The sequence below is a fragment of the Triticum aestivum genome, chromosome 2D (assembly GCF_018294505.1).
Source record: "Triticum aestivum cultivar Chinese Spring chromosome 2D, IWGSC CS RefSeq v2.1, whole genome shotgun sequence".
In the NCBI taxonomy this organism is placed as follows: domain Eukaryota; kingdom Viridiplantae; phylum Streptophyta; class Magnoliopsida; order Poales; family Poaceae; genus Triticum; species Triticum aestivum.
Genome location: NC_057799.1, coordinates 604,638,096 through 604,655,966, shown reverse-complemented (window position 1 = coordinate 604,655,966; position 17,871 = coordinate 604,638,096). Strand labels below are relative to the sequence as shown.

General features: G+C 46.1%; 2 protein-coding genes across 2 annotated transcripts; both read left to right on the top strand.

Annotated features, from left to right (window-relative positions):
* The first annotated feature begins 3,539 nt into the window (after positions 1-3,539).
* Positions 3,540-6,964, top strand: LOC123050340 (putative wall-associated receptor kinase-like 16). The gene is made up of 3 exons (XM_044473153.1): positions 3,540-4,443; positions 5,285-5,389; positions 5,763-6,964. Exons 1-3 carry the CDS (start codon positions 3,549-3,551, stop codon positions 6,962-6,964), a joined length of 2,202 nt encoding a protein of 733 aa, XP_044329088.1. The 5' UTR covers positions 3,540-3,548.
* Positions 6,965-10,486: 3,522 nt separating this feature from the next.
* On the top strand, positions 10,487-11,264 carry LOC123050339 (pterocarpan synthase 1-like). The gene has a single exon (XM_044473151.1). The coding sequence runs from the start codon at positions 10,594-10,596 to the stop codon at positions 11,038-11,040; it is 447 nt and encodes a 148-aa protein (XP_044329086.1). The 5' UTR covers positions 10,487-10,593; the 3' UTR covers positions 11,041-11,264.
* Positions 11,265-17,871: the final 6,607 nt, after the last annotated feature.

The following is a 17,871-nucleotide window of genomic DNA, read 5'->3' as shown; positions in this document are numbered from 1 at the left end:
CCATGAGGTTGATGCCACCACGACGCAAGGCAACACCACCATTCCACGTGTATTCATCCACTCACGTCCATTGCCAAGACTCCACTACGCCACGCCTTGAGACCCGCCGTCGTCGATGCGATAGATGCAATATCGCTCCACCTCTTGGTCCCTCCAACCAACACTTGCTCCAAAATGATGCCCCTGAAATAGAGAAAGGCACCAAAGATGCCATCATAATCCAATTCGGGAGACCCAGATCCAGGGTTCCCCTTGAGCAGCCCAAACGAGGTGACGCAGACTGCAACGACGATGCCTCGACAAGAAAACGACGTTAAAGATGCTGCCATTAGGGGAGCCCGGCCCGTGCCGTGCTGGCATGTTCGGCCAGGTTTGGCCGGGGGCCTGCTCGGCAGCACGACGCTTCGAGGCCGGCGCGGCGAGGGTCGTGGGTAAGTAGGAGACCGGCAGTGCACTGGGGCAGGCGCAGGTCAGTCCACCTCTTCCTTCCCGAGGTACAGTTGGTAAGCAACTCGTTAGAGCATCTCCAACAGCCGCGCTAAAAAAGCGTTTGCGGCGCGCCGATCGCCTGCTTTTGCGCGGCGCGGAGCACTTGCTCCAGCGGCCGCTGCAAAGTTTAGCACACGCGAGCCGCTCCAGCAGCCGCTGCAAAAAACCTGCGTGCGCGCTCTCGCACAAACAACATATGCACTCTAAACACAACCAAGAAGATCAAACACAAACAAAATAAATCAACAATAAATAGATCAATTTTATTATTACAACTCAAACAAATAGTTTATCTTGCAATAGAACAAATAGTTCAACAATACAACATCAAACATGCAAAATCAAACGCACAAATCATGATGCTCTTTGTCGGCCATTCCATGCCCACCACTCCTCGAAGAGATCCTTCTGAAGATCATCATGCATTTCGACACGTCGAATGGCATGATAGGAGGCAACAAAACGGGCCACCCTGGCAGTCGTCCGCCGCACTCGCACGGGATGTCCCAAGAGCTCATACTGAGAGTAGTCTAAATCTTGGCCACACTCATTCTCGATGATCATGTTGTGCATCACATAAGCGTGCATGATGTACCAAAGCATCTTTTGATCCCAAAATCTTGCCGGTCCTCTCACAATAGCAAATTGGGCTTGCAAAATCCCAAAAGCTCTCTCCACATTTTTTCTAGCCGCCGCCTGAGCATTGTGGAAATCAAGATTTTTCTTACCTTCCGGTTTTTTCAACGGCTTCACAAATGTTTGCCACTTTGGGTAGATGCCATCCGCAAGATAGTAGCCATAGTTGTATGTATGGCCATTTGCTACAAACTGCACCGGTGGCAGTTCACCATTTGCAATCTTATTCATAAGTGGTGACCCATTAAGAACGTTGATGTCATTCAAAGATCTAGGCATTCCGGAAAAAAGCATGCCAAATCCAAGTCTCTTGACCGGCCACCGCTTTAAGGATTATAGTGGAACCCTTTTTTTGGCCGTGGAATTGCCCATGACATGCCTTAGGACAATTCTTCCAACTCCAATGCATACAATCTATTGAGCCAAGCATACCTGGGAAGCCGCGAGCTTTGTTCATCTCCAATAGCCTTGCGGCGTCTTTAGCATTGGATGATCTCAAATACTCCTGGCCAAACACTTGCACAATTCCGACTGCGAAGCGCTTGACACACATGATGGCTTGACTCTCACCCATGGCCAAGTGATCATCAACTAGATCAACGGGATACCGTATGCCAACATACGCAAAGCGGTTGTCAACTTCTGAAAGGTGCTATGCCCGAGCTCTCCGGCGGCATTCCTCCTTTGCTGAAAAAACCGGTCATGGCTCGCTAGTTTCTCTGCAATGCGTCTGAACAACTCGGTGCTCATCTTAAACCGGCGCCGGAAGTACGACTCGGGGTACACGGGATTATCCGCAAAATAGTGCCTGATCAATCTGTTGTCGGCATCGATCCTATCCCTCCAAATTTTCTACCGACCCATAACCGAACCACCGTGCTTTGGTTTTTTATTGATGTGCATAGCTAGGATCATTGCAAGATCCTCCTCCTCTTCAATATCAAATTCTTCTTCGGAAGAATCATATGACGAACTCATCTACAATGTTCAATTTAAACTAGACTATAAAAACTACAAACAACATGCACAAAATTCATGTAAAAAATGTGAAGTTGAAGCAATACATACCTTGCAAGCATTTTGTCGAACACCTTGTGGGCGCCGAGTGGCAGTGGGAGGCCGGGCGCTGTTCGCCGGAGGAATGGCGCGCGCGAGGGGCGGCGGCGCGCGGATGGAGAAGGAGGAAGCGGCAGCGGCGTGGGGATAGACCGGGGAAGCGCCGGAATGGTCGCCGGATAGGCCGGGGTGGTGCGGGCGGCGACGCCAGCGCCTGGGTCGGGGTAGGTGGAAGTCACGAGCGGGCGCTCGAGTGTGCGGCGCGGTAGCGGGCGCAGCAAATAAACGGCGCGCGATGGCGATTCGAACCGCGCGCTCAACTCTTTATTCCGCGCGCGCGGTTATTGCACGCCCGCTGGAGCTCGGTTAGCGATTGCGCGCGCGCTATAAATCACAAATTTGCGGCGGCTGTTGGAGATGCTCTTAAAAACTTGATATTTCCCGTGAACTCAAGATTGAAGTCATGAGTTCCTTAGTTCGATTTGGAGTCCCGGACCAGGCAGGGGAGGTGTTCGATGAAATGCTCCATTGAGTTCCGGCCGAGCGGGGGTGTCGATCGCGCCTAGGCGTGGCCGAGCTGCATCGATGTACTTTCTTCTTTTGCTCTCGCCCGGCCCGCCGGTCATCAAAATTGCCATTGCCTGTTCACTGGGAACCTTCAGCGAGGCCTTCCACCGAACCCGGATGGCACGGTGTGACCACTGACCTGACCAACAGTAGCCAAAAGCTGGGCACGAGTTTGAGTTTCCACATACTAAAACAGAAGAGATTATGCCATACGCGTTTCCCCTTCCTTTCTAAGGCATAGACTTTTCCTTACCAAAGAGACACGTTTGAGCTGAAGTTGAACAAAATACTCTAGGATGAGGACTGTTCTAACTCAGCTAGCACTAGACAGGCAAAATATGCCCATATAGTACTCCCTCCGTAAACTAATGTAAAAGCGTTTAGATCACTATTTTAATGTTCTAAACGCTCTTATATTAGTTTACAGAGGAAGTACTATTCTATATGACTATCCGTGCACTACTGTACCCGGTCGGCGTTGCAGTCAACCGAGAAGACCAAAGCTTTTCTAGTATTTAAGACAGGACCAAAGGCAACTAGAGTCAGAGTGACTAGTCTATTGCCCTACCAGCTCGAAGTTGAAATCAAGCAAGAGAAGACCGAACAATTATTTCTTCTACATAAAAAGAGTTCGATTAGCATTCTCTTACGAGTATCACCAAGCGTACGTCTAGCTAATTCACAACAGCATGCTCAAGTTGCAGGAGGAGAAGATGATCCTTCTCCTTCCCTCCATTCCTTCCCCACGAGCAAAGCTCATCGCGCCAATAGTAGTTGTACTGATGGCAGTTCAGCTCCTCATGGCAACGGTAGCCGCTGGTCCAGTAGCCTTGCCCGGCTGCCCGGAGGCCTGCGGCAACGTCACCGTCCCCTACCCTTTCGGCTTCCGACCAGGTTGCTTCCAGAGGAACTTCAACCTCACCTGCGACGAGACACACCACCCTCCGAGGCTGTTTCTTGGCGACGGCGTGGAAGTGGACTCCATATCCCTCTCAGAAGGCACGGTGCGTGTCCAGAGAAGCATTTTGAGGTCTTACGAAAACATGACGCGGCCGCAATCTCTCGGCTTTGGCGCCGCCTGGCCCGCCGCCGCCTGGCCCGGTCAGAATACCGGAGTGCGGCTGGCGGTGTCAACTGAGCACAACGTCTTCGTGGTCACCGGGTGCAGCCTCGTCGCCTACCTCATCGCCCAAGAAACAGTTACGAGCAATGGAGACGGGGCTAATGTCGGCGCATGCGCTGCGCTCTGTAACTTCGGGATTCCGGATCCAGGTCACACCTCGTGCTCGGGCATCGGCTGCTGCCGGACGACCATCTCGCAGAGTCTGGCTGCGTACGGTGTGCAGTTCAATCGGCTGGGCGGCACTCCGTTCGGGGCTGCTCATCCGTTCGGGGCTGCGTTCATGGTCGATCGCGGGTGGTTCACCGGGACCAACATCGCAGCCGTACAAAGTGCCACATATCAGGATTTGGGTAACTATGCCAACGTGACCAGCGTACCCACGGTGCTGGAATGGTGGCTGGATGTGGAAGCCGATCGTGACCTGCTCGTGAGGGATCTCGGTTCTGAGTCTGGTTGGAGATGCATAAGCTTGAACAGCGTCGCTCTCAACGTTAGCAACAATTACGGTGCAGTAAGTTGCAACTGCTCGAATGGATACGAAGGCAACCCTCACATCGTTAATGGATGCCAAGGTACCACCCCTACCACTATAACTACTACTCCCTCTGTCCCAAATCTAAGACAACTAATTTGAGACTGGAGGTAATACTTCCGACACCGGCCCCTTTATTTTTGAGAGAGCTTCTTCTATTAGGAGTAGTTACTTTTTTATACTGTAGCATATGTGAATGTGATATTGGGCTTTTAGAGCATCTCTAGCCGATCCCTAAAAAATAGAGGAGTAAACGGCCGAGTAAAGCTTAATGGACTATCTTTACTCCATTAAGTTTTGATCGGTTCTAGCCGATCCCCTAAATTTAAAAGAGTAAAACTTACATACTTTCTAGTGTCAAAAATATTCTTATATTATGAGACGGAGGGAGTATATAGCTTTTGCATTTCGTCGAGCACCCGACACACGTGCTTCGGCAGCAGCAGGGCGGACAAGGCGGCACGTGAAGTTGCGGTCTTGCAAGCCATTTAGTATGTGGGCACCATTTGATGAAGTTGCAGCTTTGTTGACTATGTAAGCCGTCTCGTCGGAGCAGTCGTGGAAGAAAAGGCGTACAGAATAGCAGAGTTGTGGATACTCTCTGGGGCATCAGGGTTGAGTCGTATCTGGCGATAGCTAGCTTAATGTTGCCGTGGGCGCTATACTGTATCGTACGCTGATCATGCGAGCCTGGGCATGAGCGTCGTGGCCATCGTATGCCGCTGTTTGTAGCTACTCTGTACTATCTTTTCTCCCCTACCTTAATACACCGACATGCAAGCCTTTTGCGTGTTCGCAAAAAAAAAGACTTGTTCAATAGACATGAACTGCACTTTGAACATACTCTACCTTTTAACTGAACTTGTTCTCCCTCTTTTCAGATATCGACGAGTGCCTACAGCCTGATGTGTGCCAGAACGGAACCTGCACCAATATGCCAGGGACATACCAATGTTCAGTGAAAAAAAGTGCCAGCCGCCTCCCAGGTACAAATATAACTACACTTGGTACAAGTCCTTGCTTAATGTTTATTAAGGTCCATAGAATAACGAAATTTTCTGTTATGTAGTACAATAGTAGAACAACTACATAATGCTACTAAATACATTTTCCAGTTTTAAATCAGTCGTCTTAATACTCAGAAAGCATCACCATTCACAAACAAAAGACAACACAAAAGGAAAACTAGTAAACCAGGTGATCACTGATGTGTAAACAATACTTCCAATATGATTGCTCTGATAAGTATTCTAAGTGTACCTTTGTCATGGCTTGGCTGAGTTGTTTTAAATTTAAGTTCAAATTTGTGAAATGCAGACATCGTGTACTACTATTGATCCTTACTTTCATTATCTGCAGGTTTGATTACCATAATTGCAATTAGTGCTGGTTTTGGCATAGTGTTTTCTCTTCTGGGTATTTCCAAAATCACCAATAAATTTAAGCAAAGAAGGGCCAAGAATTTGAGACGAAAGTTCTTCAAGAAAAATCATGGATTGCTTCTGCAACAGCTAATCTCTTCAAACCAAGATATAGCAGAAAGAATGAGGATTTTCAGTTTGGAAGAGCTGGACCAAGCAACCAACAAATTTGACCATAATCGCATCCTTGGTGGCGGTGGCCATGGAACAGTGTACAAAGGCATCTTATCTGATCAGCGTATTGTTGCCATCAAGAAGGCCAAAATTGTCGTTCAAAGGGAAATCGACCAGTTTATCAACGAGGTTGTCATACTTTCACAGACAAACCATAGGAATGTGGTGAAGCTCTTTGGCTGCTGCCTAGAGACAGAGGTTCCTCTACTTGTTTACGAGTTCATATCAAACAGAACCCTCTCATTTCATCTCCATGGGCAAAGTGAGAACCCGTTATCATGGAAAGATAGGTTGAGGATTGCACTGGAAACTGCAAGGGCCATTGCATATCTACACTCTGCTGCTTCAATATCAGTATACCACAGAGATATCAAATGTGCAAATATACTACTTACTGATACTTTAACATCAAAAGTATCAGATTTTGGAGCTTCAAGGTCAATTGCAATAGACGAGACAGGAATACTTACAGCTGTTCAAGGAACCCATGGTTACCTTGATCCTGAATACTACTACACTAGTCGACTCACGGAGAAAAGCGATGTTTACAGCTTTGGTGTCATCCTAGCAGAGTTACTGACAAGGGTAACACCAGTTTTTCGTTCCCATTCATCAGAAGTCACAAGCCTAGCATCGCATTTTGTGTCTCTTATAAGGGACAATCGATTAATAGATATTCTGGATACACAAATTGTTGAGGAGGGAGGGGCTGAAGATGCTGAAGTGGTTGCAAGACTGGCAGAAGCATGCTTAAGTTTAAAAGGTGAAGAAAGGCCTACAATGAGACAAGTGGAGACCACACTTGAGGATGTTCAGAACTCAATAGTCAATCTTAGTTCTCAGATCACAAGAGTGAACTGGAATGCTATAAATGATCAGTCATACAAGGAAAACAAAGGCGGAGAAGGAACCAGACTGTACAGCTTGGAAAAAGAGTTCATCCAATCATCTGAAATTCCAAGATGATTTTACTTACATTGTGAAGTGTTATTCCTATTATTAGTTTGGGCGCCAATTTGGAACTCTGAATTGTAACCATGTATGTAGTTCATACACACTGGGTCATGTATAACTCTGTATGTGAAAGTAAATAAATTTATTCCGGGTGCACTGTTTACAGTTAAAACATCTAGTTCTTGATACTGACTTTCAAAATCTTGCGAATATATGTTGACAGGTATCTATGAATGTACATTCTGTAAATACTTCACATCCCTACGCTGAATTTTCGTCACAGAGATTTGAAGATCGATGTATATTATCTATAAACAAACTTCTGAAATGCTTTGTTGTAGGTACTTTCATTGCTGAGAACTTGAGAAGGAAATGCAAATTTAGCAATTAGCATTGCCTTGGAAAATCCAGAACTTATGGATATTGATTATGCGAAGGAATGAGGCATGGAAGCAATTAGATAAATAAGTCGAAGTTCACTATCTAATCTACGCCTACTTGCCCATCTCTTACCTTGATCATCTAGGTCTGTAAATATGATACGAGTATGTTGTTTAGTTTACCTTTTGGAAGCAACAAGAAGAGAGAGTTCACACCACCCAACATCTCCCGTGTCAAGTCATTGTCAACCTCTGCCTCCATTGTCTTGTACCTTGACCTCCTTTAGATTTTTTTACAAGTATAGCCAATAAAGATCTTAACAATCTGTTAGATTTCATGCATAACCTGAACTCCCCTAGTGTCATTTTTATTTTACTTATCTATCATATTTTCTTCCTGTTCATGTAGTTGGAATATTTTTTATATGACTAATATTATTCTTTTGATGATCTTTTTTTAAACGGAACAATCGCATATGCTCATATACACGCACACACTACCCCTATGAACACCTTCGCGATACTGAGCTGACACAACATCTTTAGATCGACGAAGTCACTACAGGCGCCTCGTAGTCGACGGGAACATCTTCTCCCACTGAACGAACAGTGCTGGAAAGCCTGAAATAAATCCAGAAAAATGTGGGACCCAGTGCCGTTCCATCACACGAAACCTAACCATGTGAGTTTTGTTCAATTCTCTTTCTTTTGATCTCCGGTTAAACACTTTTCATTGTTGTATACTTCTGTATGTGTAATAATTTAAAGAAAAATGTAGTTGAACTGGGATGTAGATACGACCACTTACTTTGCACACGATCTTTGTGACATCTATCTATTGCATATTACCAAAAATACCTGATGTGCTACGAGTCAAGAATAACAACTCACATGAAAATCTATTATGTATTAAAAGTACACGACGAGCAACCAGGAGAAGGAGTAATTAGCCTGAAAATTCCAAAGAAGAGCAAAACATCTAACCGTTTATTTGAGGGATAAAAGTTTGTGACCATTAGATTTAAGATAATGAAAATTACCAACCTTTGCTACTAGATAAAACATATTCCCCCTAAAACTCTGAACTAGTTTTGTTTTACCCGTCCATGCATAAAAGGCAAGTTGAATCCTTCGTCCTCCCTCATGGCATGAGCTCATCGTCGCCGTCATCGATGCTGCCAAGTAGGGCTGGAGCTAATACAGAAGCATGAACCCCATGAAATCAGATCCTCACTAAATAGTTTATGATATTGTTAGTCTTCATTAATCCTGGGTTGATATCCCTCGCCCCACCTCCAATTGCACAGTTTTATTCTTTCTATTTCAGTAGAAGAAATATTAAAATAGAAAAGGTCCCCCTGAAATAGCTTTTACTAGAAGGGTTGGGCGCGCTTTACTGCGGCGTTGGTGTTGTTGGGTTTCTTCAAAAAATAATTACTCTGTTTCAAAATATAAGATTAATTTTTTTAAGTTCAAACCTTGTAAGTTTGATCAAATCTGTAGAGAAGTATATCAAAATCCATAATATTTTTTAAATTCATCATGAAATGAATTTCCATACTTTTTAGTTTAATATTGTAGATGTACATATTTTTGCTCTAAACTTGGTCAAAGTTAAAGAAAATTGTTTCATTTTTGTTTATAATGCAGTATTTGATGGGCCTTTCATGGTGTGATTATGTGTTATCCGCTAATCAACCTATCCTATGTGGGGAATTTTTGTGACAGTGGTCTCATGTACTACTATATTGATGCTACAATATCACATGGCGGTGCATTCTTTTTTTTCACGTGGTGGGAGGTTTCGCGGTATTGATATGTTTTTATAGGCCAGTTGCCGCTTATTGATTTGAAAAATCGTTGGCCCGATCAAAATCATTAACCAAATCCAAAATTGAATACCTCAATTGAATGAAAGAGTTTCAAAATTAGGGAACATAGTGAATTAAAAGAATTGAATGAGAGAGCTTGAGAAAGTGTTGACCCGGTAAAAATTGATTGACCCAATTCTAAACTGAATACCTCAACTAATTGTGAGGCCTTAAAAATTAGGAGGTATAATGCATAGTATAAAATAATTGAATGAGAGAGCTTTAGGAAATCGTTGACCTGATCAAAATCGGGTGACCCAATTCTAATTGGAGACCTTAATTGAATATGGGCTCTTTAAAACTAGGGAGCTTAGTGTTATAGAGAATGAGGAAGAAAGCTTGAGACAGTGGGAGATGCTCTAAGCAGATAGCAGACACAAAGGACAAGGGGCTAGATTATGCGTACAAACCCTCCAAACACAGATTTTCATATCTTTTTCTTGGTGAAAAAATTGTAGAAAGGGTTTGAACATAAGATAATTGCTTGTGCTTAGAAACTCAGGATGTACCTGCCATTGCTCTAAATTATCTCATGTGCGTAAATAACAAGGACGAGAATCAATCTTTGGTTGGATGGTTAGGAGGATGGTAGTACCCAGCCCATCAGAGATCAAATCATATCTTTGACACTTGTGTGTCTCATAAAGCCGGAATATTTTCTCAGCAAGACGTGATGACGTGCGTTTAGGATGAGTGTACGTGAGTTTCTGTGTCCATGTTGTCATTATAAAAAAAATAACAAGGCCAATATTGTGATGCCGTTTTTTGCAATTTTTATTCTATTTAAATTTGTTGCATTTTCCGAAAAAAGAGCTCAGATGCTCCTGCACATGAACACAAAAAAATAGAAAAAAAATTCTAAAAAAAATATGATTTTTTTACACTCAATTTTAACAAATTCCCTATGAGCTTGCAAATTTTCGTGGTGATATGATATCAGAGGAGCTCTGGTCAGAAAAGAAAACCCAGAGTTTTAAGAAAGGTTCAAATTTTAATTTCGGAGCACTGATTTTGTAATTTCTGCCCTGAGCTCCTTTATGTCACATGGTCATTAAAATTTGCACGCACATAGAAAACTTGTTCATCTTTGAAGTACAAAAAAATTCAGACTTTTTTTGAATTTTGTTCACCCAGGATCATCTCAGCTGGTGTCCAGCTATGGATTAACAAACGAACTTATTTGTTTCCCCCGTGCTAATGATTGATCCTTAGTGCCTTGCATGGCTATTTAAGGACATCGACACACCGGCCTTTCTCACACTCAACATGGCTTCCCACCTCACATCCGCATCTCTAGCTACGCTACTCGCGGGGCATAGCCACCGTCCTTTTTGCCTCGGCCGTCGACGGCGTGGGCAAGCAGGACGCCCCCAAACATCTCCATTTCTACATGCACGACGCCTACACTGGTCCCAAGCCCACCACCGTTCTAATCGTCAACGGGACCGGCCAGCCGCTGAAGGGCTCCGGCGGCGGCGCCCGGTTCGGTGACACGGTGGTCATGGACGACCGCCTCACCGAGGGCCCTACTCTGGCCTCGAGAGTCGTCGGGCGTGCCCAGGGATTCTACGTAACAGCGTCCCAGGGCGACCCCGCGATGCTCCTCGCCATGAACGTGCTGCTCGAGGACGGGCCTTATAACGGGAGCTCGCTGACCGTGATGGGCTGCAACAACATCGCGATGCCGGAGCGGGAGCTGGCGGTGGTTGGCGGGACCGGGGTTTTCAGGATGGCCACCGGGTACGTGCTCTGGAAAACTGCGAGCTGGACCGGGAGGAACGCCGTCCTTGAGCTGGATGCCTTCGTCTATGTCAGTCCGGCGGCCGCCGGTGCATGAAGAACACATGGTTTGCAGGGGTTTTCTGTTTGTTGGGAATAACATGCTCGTTGCCATCGGCATGTGTGGAGTTTGTGTCCTACTGTACTTGACTTCACTGTGTTGAACTCAATCATTCCTTTGCTTTCTTTGAGTCACTGTCTTCGTGTCCTATCCTAACTGAACTTGGCATCGCTGTCTTCATGTTGGACAATGGTCGGAGTTTTAACAAACGGATTTTTGTAGATAAGCCCTATAAACCGAAATGAGAGTTTGCTAGTACTCCCTCCGTAAAAAAATATAAGAGTATCATTGTTTGGCATCATAATGACCTCATTTATCCTCTCTTTTCTATACTAGAGTATTATATAGTGTATCAGTTTTGAACTTTTGAATCACAAAACTGAGAAGCAATCTGAACCATTGATAGAAGTTATCCAATGGTCAAAATCGGTGGGATTCGATGCTACAGTACCTGCTACAGTGCAATGAAGTTATTGTGGTTTTCTAGAAAGATCACATATACTTGGTTTTGAAACAAAAGTTCAGCTGCTTCGCTGCTACCGGCTATTTGTGCGGGTAGCTATTCTGAGAGCATCTCCAGCCGCTGCCCCAACAGGCCCTCCACAGGCGTTTTTGCCGCGCCGACGCCTAAAATTCGGCCCATTCGCGTCCCAGGAACCCCTTTTTCGCCGGCTTGGGACGAAATCGGCGCCGGTAGCCCCAGGCCGAACCCGGGGGGCGCTCGGGGGCGCCGGAGCGAGGGGTTTTGGTGCGAAAGCTCGGCGGGCCCGCCGAGTCAGCGGCACGCGCCTCGTCTTCCCCAGAACGCCTCGGTTCCCCACGGGGAATCAATGGCAAGGCTGCCGCCGGTCAGCCTTGCCATTGATTCCTCATGGGCGGCGCGTCACGGGCGGGCAGGCGCGGCGACGCCTTCCCTTCTGCCACACGTTTACACGGCCTGGGGCTATATAAAACAGAGGCCTCCCTCGCCGCTGGCCACACCAGCCCGAGTCCGCCGAGCCCAAACCAGTCGCCATCCCTCCCTTCCGCCGCCGAGCTCTGCCGCTCTCCCCTCCCCTCTCCTTCCCCTTCTCTCTCCATGGCCGAACGCTTCCCCGGCGACGCCACGGCGGCCAACGGCTTCGGCCGCCGCACGCTCCAGGAGTGCGAGTCCTGGCTTCTCTTCGAGGCGAACATCCCGGCGCCGTCGGACATGCGCGCCGGGCCGACGGGGTGGAAGTTCAGCAACGGCAGCGTCCCCATCCCCCTGTTCCCGACGTCGACGTGCGCCCCGGTGTCTTCGCCGCCAAGGTCGACCATGTGCGTTCGTCCCTATCGGAGGAGCAGCGCGCCCTCCCCCAGTACGCCGCCGACAACCACGTGGCTTGGACGGAATATTTCCAGCGGCGGCAGGCGCAGAGGCGGGCGTCCACGAACGGGGCGCCGGTGGTCGGCGACACAAAGAACAATGACGGCCGCCGCGTCTGGTGAGGGGTCCCCGGCCGCACCCTGCACGAGGTGATCGCACACCTCGAGGGCGGCAACAACCTGCCGCCAGCGTACCCAGCCGCGGTGGGCGTGCCGGCCCCTCGCGGGAGCGCCGGGCCGTGGGTGCCCAGGAGGTTCGCCGCCTCCTCCTCCTCCCGCTCTTCCTCCCACTCTTCCGGCTCGCCGGCGCTCTTCGGCGTCAAGGCAGAGCCCGCCGCGGAGACGCCGCTCGGCCGGCGCACCCGCAGCGCCGGCATCGTCATCAACGAGGGCGGCCGGCGTGCCGCCTCCTCGGCTCCTCCGCGTTTCGTCAAGCCCAAGACGGAGCCGGGCCTCGCCGCCATCAAGCCGGAGCCGGGGCTCCCTGTCGTGAAGACGGAGCCCGTCAAGGAGGAGGCGCTTGACGACGAAGCGGCCCTCAAATCGGCGCGTGACGACTGGGTGCAGACAGAGAGGGAGCGCCAGCGCGCTGCCTTCGCGCGGTTCGAAGCTCGCCGCCGTGGCCGGGACGAGGGAGGCATCATCGTCCTCGACGACAGCGACGACGACGCGCCGCCACCGCCTGTCCGCCATGGAGACGGCGGCAGGGGTCCAGCAGTGGCGGCCGCGCCATCAAGAAGGAAAAGGCCGCCGACGACGACGAGGACGGCGGCGACTTCGCCGCGCTGATCGACTTCTTCGCCCCGTAGTTTGCTTTTTTTAAATAATTTATGTAAAACGCCGAACATGTTCAATATGAATATCAAGTTTGCTGAATTTTAACCGAACTTTGCCGAATTCAAATAAAAAATGCATGGGCGACCCACCCGCTCGCCCTCGCGTCAATTTTAACGCCGGCTCGCCCCAAGGGGCGCGTAAAATCGCCGCCTGAGGGGCCAACGGCTGAAGATACTCTGACCAACCGCTCCTCTCACTGCACATGCACCGGAAGCTAGTCTGTGAGACAGCGTACACATCAATGGCGCAAGGCCCCATTCTGAGTCTGCCAAAACTTGTCACCTATCCTCAATTTATGGTTTCACGGTGTGCCTTTATAAATTTTTGACGTGCTTTGCACGTGCCAATGTACCAGTCTCATTTGTTTACAGAGGGAGTATCATAGTTTTGTATCATAGTGACCTCATTTATGCTCTCTTTTCTCATTTAGTTGTACGCCACCGGCCTAATAAACACGGATAAATGGAGTATTTAATTGTAGTCTAAAGGTAAATCAGGTTGTACAATTAATCAGAAAGACGTTTCAGTACAGGATATGCCCTACAGGTAGGTATGCAGGTCCGAGATCAACCGTGGGGCCAAAAATAAAATAATAGTTCCTGCTTTAGGTCACATCTACCACTCCTACCAAACACATTATTGATCACACTATTCAGAAAGTGAGCGTTCGTTAGGTCACATCTAATATTGTTGTTACAGCGCACGAGCGCGAAACAGCATTGCCCAGTACGAAGATAAGCACATGCAGAAAGTGTCCATATATGCCTGTTGCTGGTATGGAACCACGGGTACATAATGTTCAGTTACTTACTACTCCTCTGTAAATAAACATAAGAGCGTTTAGATCACTAAAATTAGTGATCAAAACGCTCTTATATTTCTTTACAGAGGGAGTACGCATTTTTTTTAAACTATCCTTGCAGTCATTTTTGGGGTTCTTACAATATTCCACAGCTACGATTTCTTTATCTCTGTCATTTACATTTTTTTACCTAAAAGTGGAATAACCTATATATGCATGAGAGTTTTCAGAAAATCTCATGGCTCTATATGAGAGATAATTGCCTCATGTGTATCATTTTGTATACTAGACATCACCACGGTCTAGCAAATTTGGCAAAAAGAAATTTAGCATTCTATAGCTGGAATTTTAAAGGAATTAGAATAATAGTTCGAATACATTTCTAACATTATCAATAACATGACTAATTTTACCTTGGCTACCTGGATAAAAAAATCTATATATCCAGAGATTGAACTTCAATACAAGTATGCACATAATTGTCTTAGAGAAGGAAAAGACCCGCATCTGCAACAACTAGATAATTCCCCCGCGCGTTGCTGCGGGAATTCTTAGTCCTACTCCTACGCCACGTGATAATGCATAAATAGAATAACTTGTCTGAATAAGATGGATATATGATCTTAAGATGATTTTTTTTGGAATGGACATAATACTTGCAGTATAATTATAAAGATAGCAAATATAGTGTTATGGCATAGGTAATCTCATATCATTTACATTAACAATATTGTATATAAACACTCTAAGAGCCGGATTCTCAAACGGAGATGCGATGAAAGGTTATGTACAAATTCCGATTACTTATTGTGTATTATATGTGAGTCCTGTTGTAAAGGCATTAAGATAATCAGCAAGAGCACCATCAAAAACTAAAAAGTGCATTGGAATAGCACCACTTGAGCTATCAAATGCTTAATAAAAAACAATTGCACAATTGCTAGTTTGATTCACGCGTTAAAGCTTGTGTTAAGCAATTCAGTAAGCATCTCCCAACAAAGCAGTAGGAGCAGTAAAAGAGCAGAGATACTGAATTAACTTAAAAGGTGGGTTCCTCCAGAAACAATGACATAAAATTAATCTCTCGAAGAAAAACTATATCTGAAAACTACAGATGTTCTAGGACTAAAGGTGCCAATGACCATGGGAAATAAATAGCAGGAATTCCAGTGCTTTAAGCATGGAACAAACAGAATAATAGATGCATGAATAGTAAGGAAAATCGGGTGAGTAGGAAAGAACAAAGTAAAGGCACATGAACTTCATCTTGGCAAGGTGATGATTCATGGAATGGGCCATGGAGATGGATCCAAAATCACAATTTCTTGGCTGCAAATATATGGGCATGAAGTCAGGTATACTATTTAATAACTTTTTTTTGAAAGAAAAAGCAGAGCAGTTTCTGTCTTATGCATTTGAAAACATGTATGAAACCTGAGTGACCGAGGTCAATTACATGAAGGTAATGTTAACGCTGTGCAGAAAGTACAGCTGGCCATTACCAAGCCGTGTTAAGCTAGAAACAGAGGAGGGGAAAGGGATAAGAGGTACAGGTTATGTATTAACTCTGTTAACAGGTTAACTGAACCTTGGTCCTGTGACTTCTGGCTGTTGGGAGCAGTGACTAAAATATGCTTTTGTACCTGATAAGATTAATTACTTTGTAGCTGATTTTGTACCTACAATATGCAAGATCGAGTTAATTAGGCAGATCCCAACTGCAAAGAGCCCTGTTCTTCCTCGCCCAATGCAAGGCACACCTACCGGCTCGCCGAGCTCCACGCCAGAGCAAAGGGAGGACTGAAGGGACTTCACGACGAGAAGCAGCAAGGTTCATGTTGCCTTGCGATGGAGCCGAGTGGAGTGTGGAGGGCGGCCTCAGCCAAGTGAAGCGGATGCGGAAGGTCAGAGGAGCCCGGCTAGGCGAAGCCGATGTGGGGCACTGGGGAGGCGCTGCAGGTCCCCGGCGACACCTTTCTCTTCTCTTTTTTGAAAGTTACACCGCGCAGGATTACTGGACTTGTATTAAGGTAGTACTCCTGCAACAGTATAATACGCAAAGGACGACGAAGCCGCAGACGTAGAAGAACACCCGCAGCCAACCCTGGTCACGGAGAAACACCATCGCTCGATGCTCTGTGCGCCGCAGTTGTAGTCCGCCCTTGAAGACGAATCTTGAAGGCGATATATAAACATGCATCGGACAGAGACACCCTCCATGCCTCGTCGAGATCGCGCCGGAATACCCCACCTGAATAGGTTGAGGCCTGATTCCGCCGAGATCGAGCCACATCTTTGAGTGGTGACATGGTAGTGCGTTGCAGAGCTGGATTCCGGCGGCGGCGGCCGAAGATGAGATGAGCAGACGAAGCGCTGCTTTGTTCATTAGAGAAAATGCACTGAGAGCCTAGGAGGTGGAGCCGTGGAGGATATGATGCATCTGGTCTTTTAGAATGGTTCGTATGTATCGCAAGGAGAAGCAGTATTGCGATCATATGGAGATCAAGCTAATTTATAGGGAGGGCAAAAAAAGATGAAAGGAAGGGGAGAAGACGGCACAATATGGATTTCGTGAGTATCTATGATGTGGGCTGCTTTAATTGCCAGTTCGCTAGTGGCAGAAAACAAAACGACTAGAAACGAATGGGCTGCCATGTACGCTAGACTAATGGGCTGCCAGTTTGCTAGCAACAGAAAACTGAACGGGCAGAAAAACAAACCACAGGACAAAAACCGAATAACCACTTTGTAGAAAGCCGATGACATGGCAGGATAGCTGAGGTGGATAGGTTGATGAGGTGGATAGGCTGCATGTCAAAAGAAATAAGATAGTGGGGATCAACTATTTAGGTATTATAGATGTGGAGTTTTGGGATTCTTTCCTCCTCCTTCTTTAATGAATGATACGCACGCTCGTGCGTATTTGAGAAAAAAATTGTCTTAGGGAAGGAAAATATACTAGAAAGTTCGTAGCATACTATATGTTGAGAGAAAATGTAAGGATTCACAACGTTTATTTCGTGGGGCTAAGCACAATACAATGACAAGAATGCGCTTTTGCTAATCCTCAGTTGCCTGAAAATCCACAAAATTATATCATCGGAAGTTGCACACTACCAACATTAAACTTGTACTCTAAATGTTTTGCAAGTCAGTTATATGTTAATGACTTTTTTAGCTCACATGCTAACAATGGAATGACGGCGATAATTCTCTTGTATGTTCGTACTACTAATGAATAAACAACCCAGTAAGAATGTCTACCTTTTTAGCATAGTGGTATGTGCTCTGCCTTGCATATTAAGGGATCCTTTGATTCAAAGGATTTCATATGTTTTTTTGGAGGATTAGGATTCTCAGGATTATTTCTATGTTGGTTTAAATCCTATAGGAATTTTTTCAAAGGATTTCTTTGCACTACTTCCCATAGGATTTCTAACATCCATTCCAAACCTCTCTGAAAGAATTCTTTGTATTTTCTATGATACAATCAAACAACCCAAAATCCTGTAGGACTGAGATGACCATGACATTTCAATCCTATGTTTTCCTATTCACGTGTTTTTTAGATCCTGTGAATCAAAAAGGCCTTAAAGCTTGAGGAGTTAAAGAAAGAAACGATAAACGGTGTAGTCACCACAGAGCGCAGCCTATACATCAGTGTTAGGGAACTGTACATCTAATGGTGCACACAAAGTACAGTTGGAGGATAAGCACATACAGAAAGTGTCCATATACGCCTACTGCTGGTATGGAATCACGGTGGTGTGTTGTTCAGTTATTTACCTATATTTTTGTCTGTCCTTACAATTATTTGGAGATTCCTAAGTTATTCTACTGCT

What these genes read in the sequence shown, in the direction of transcription:
- LOC123050340 (XM_044473153.1), top strand. Translation starts at nt 3,549, where the DNA reads ATGGCAACGGTAGCCGCTGGTCCAGTAGCCTTGCCCGGCTGCCCGGAG. An exon ending in CATCGTTAATGGATGCCAAG is followed by an intron (nt 4,444 to 5,284) that starts GTACCACCCCTA and finishes CCCTCTTTTCAG; the next exon opens with ATATCGACGAGTGCCTACAG. An exon ending in AAGTGCCAGCCGCCTCCCAG is followed by an intron (nt 5,390 to 5,762) that starts GTACAAATATAA and finishes CATTATCTGCAG; the next exon opens with GTTTGATTACCATAATTGCA.
- LOC123050339 (XM_044473151.1), top strand. Translation starts at nt 10,594, where the DNA reads ATGCACGACGCCTACACTGGTCCCAAGCCCACCACCGTTCTAATCGTC.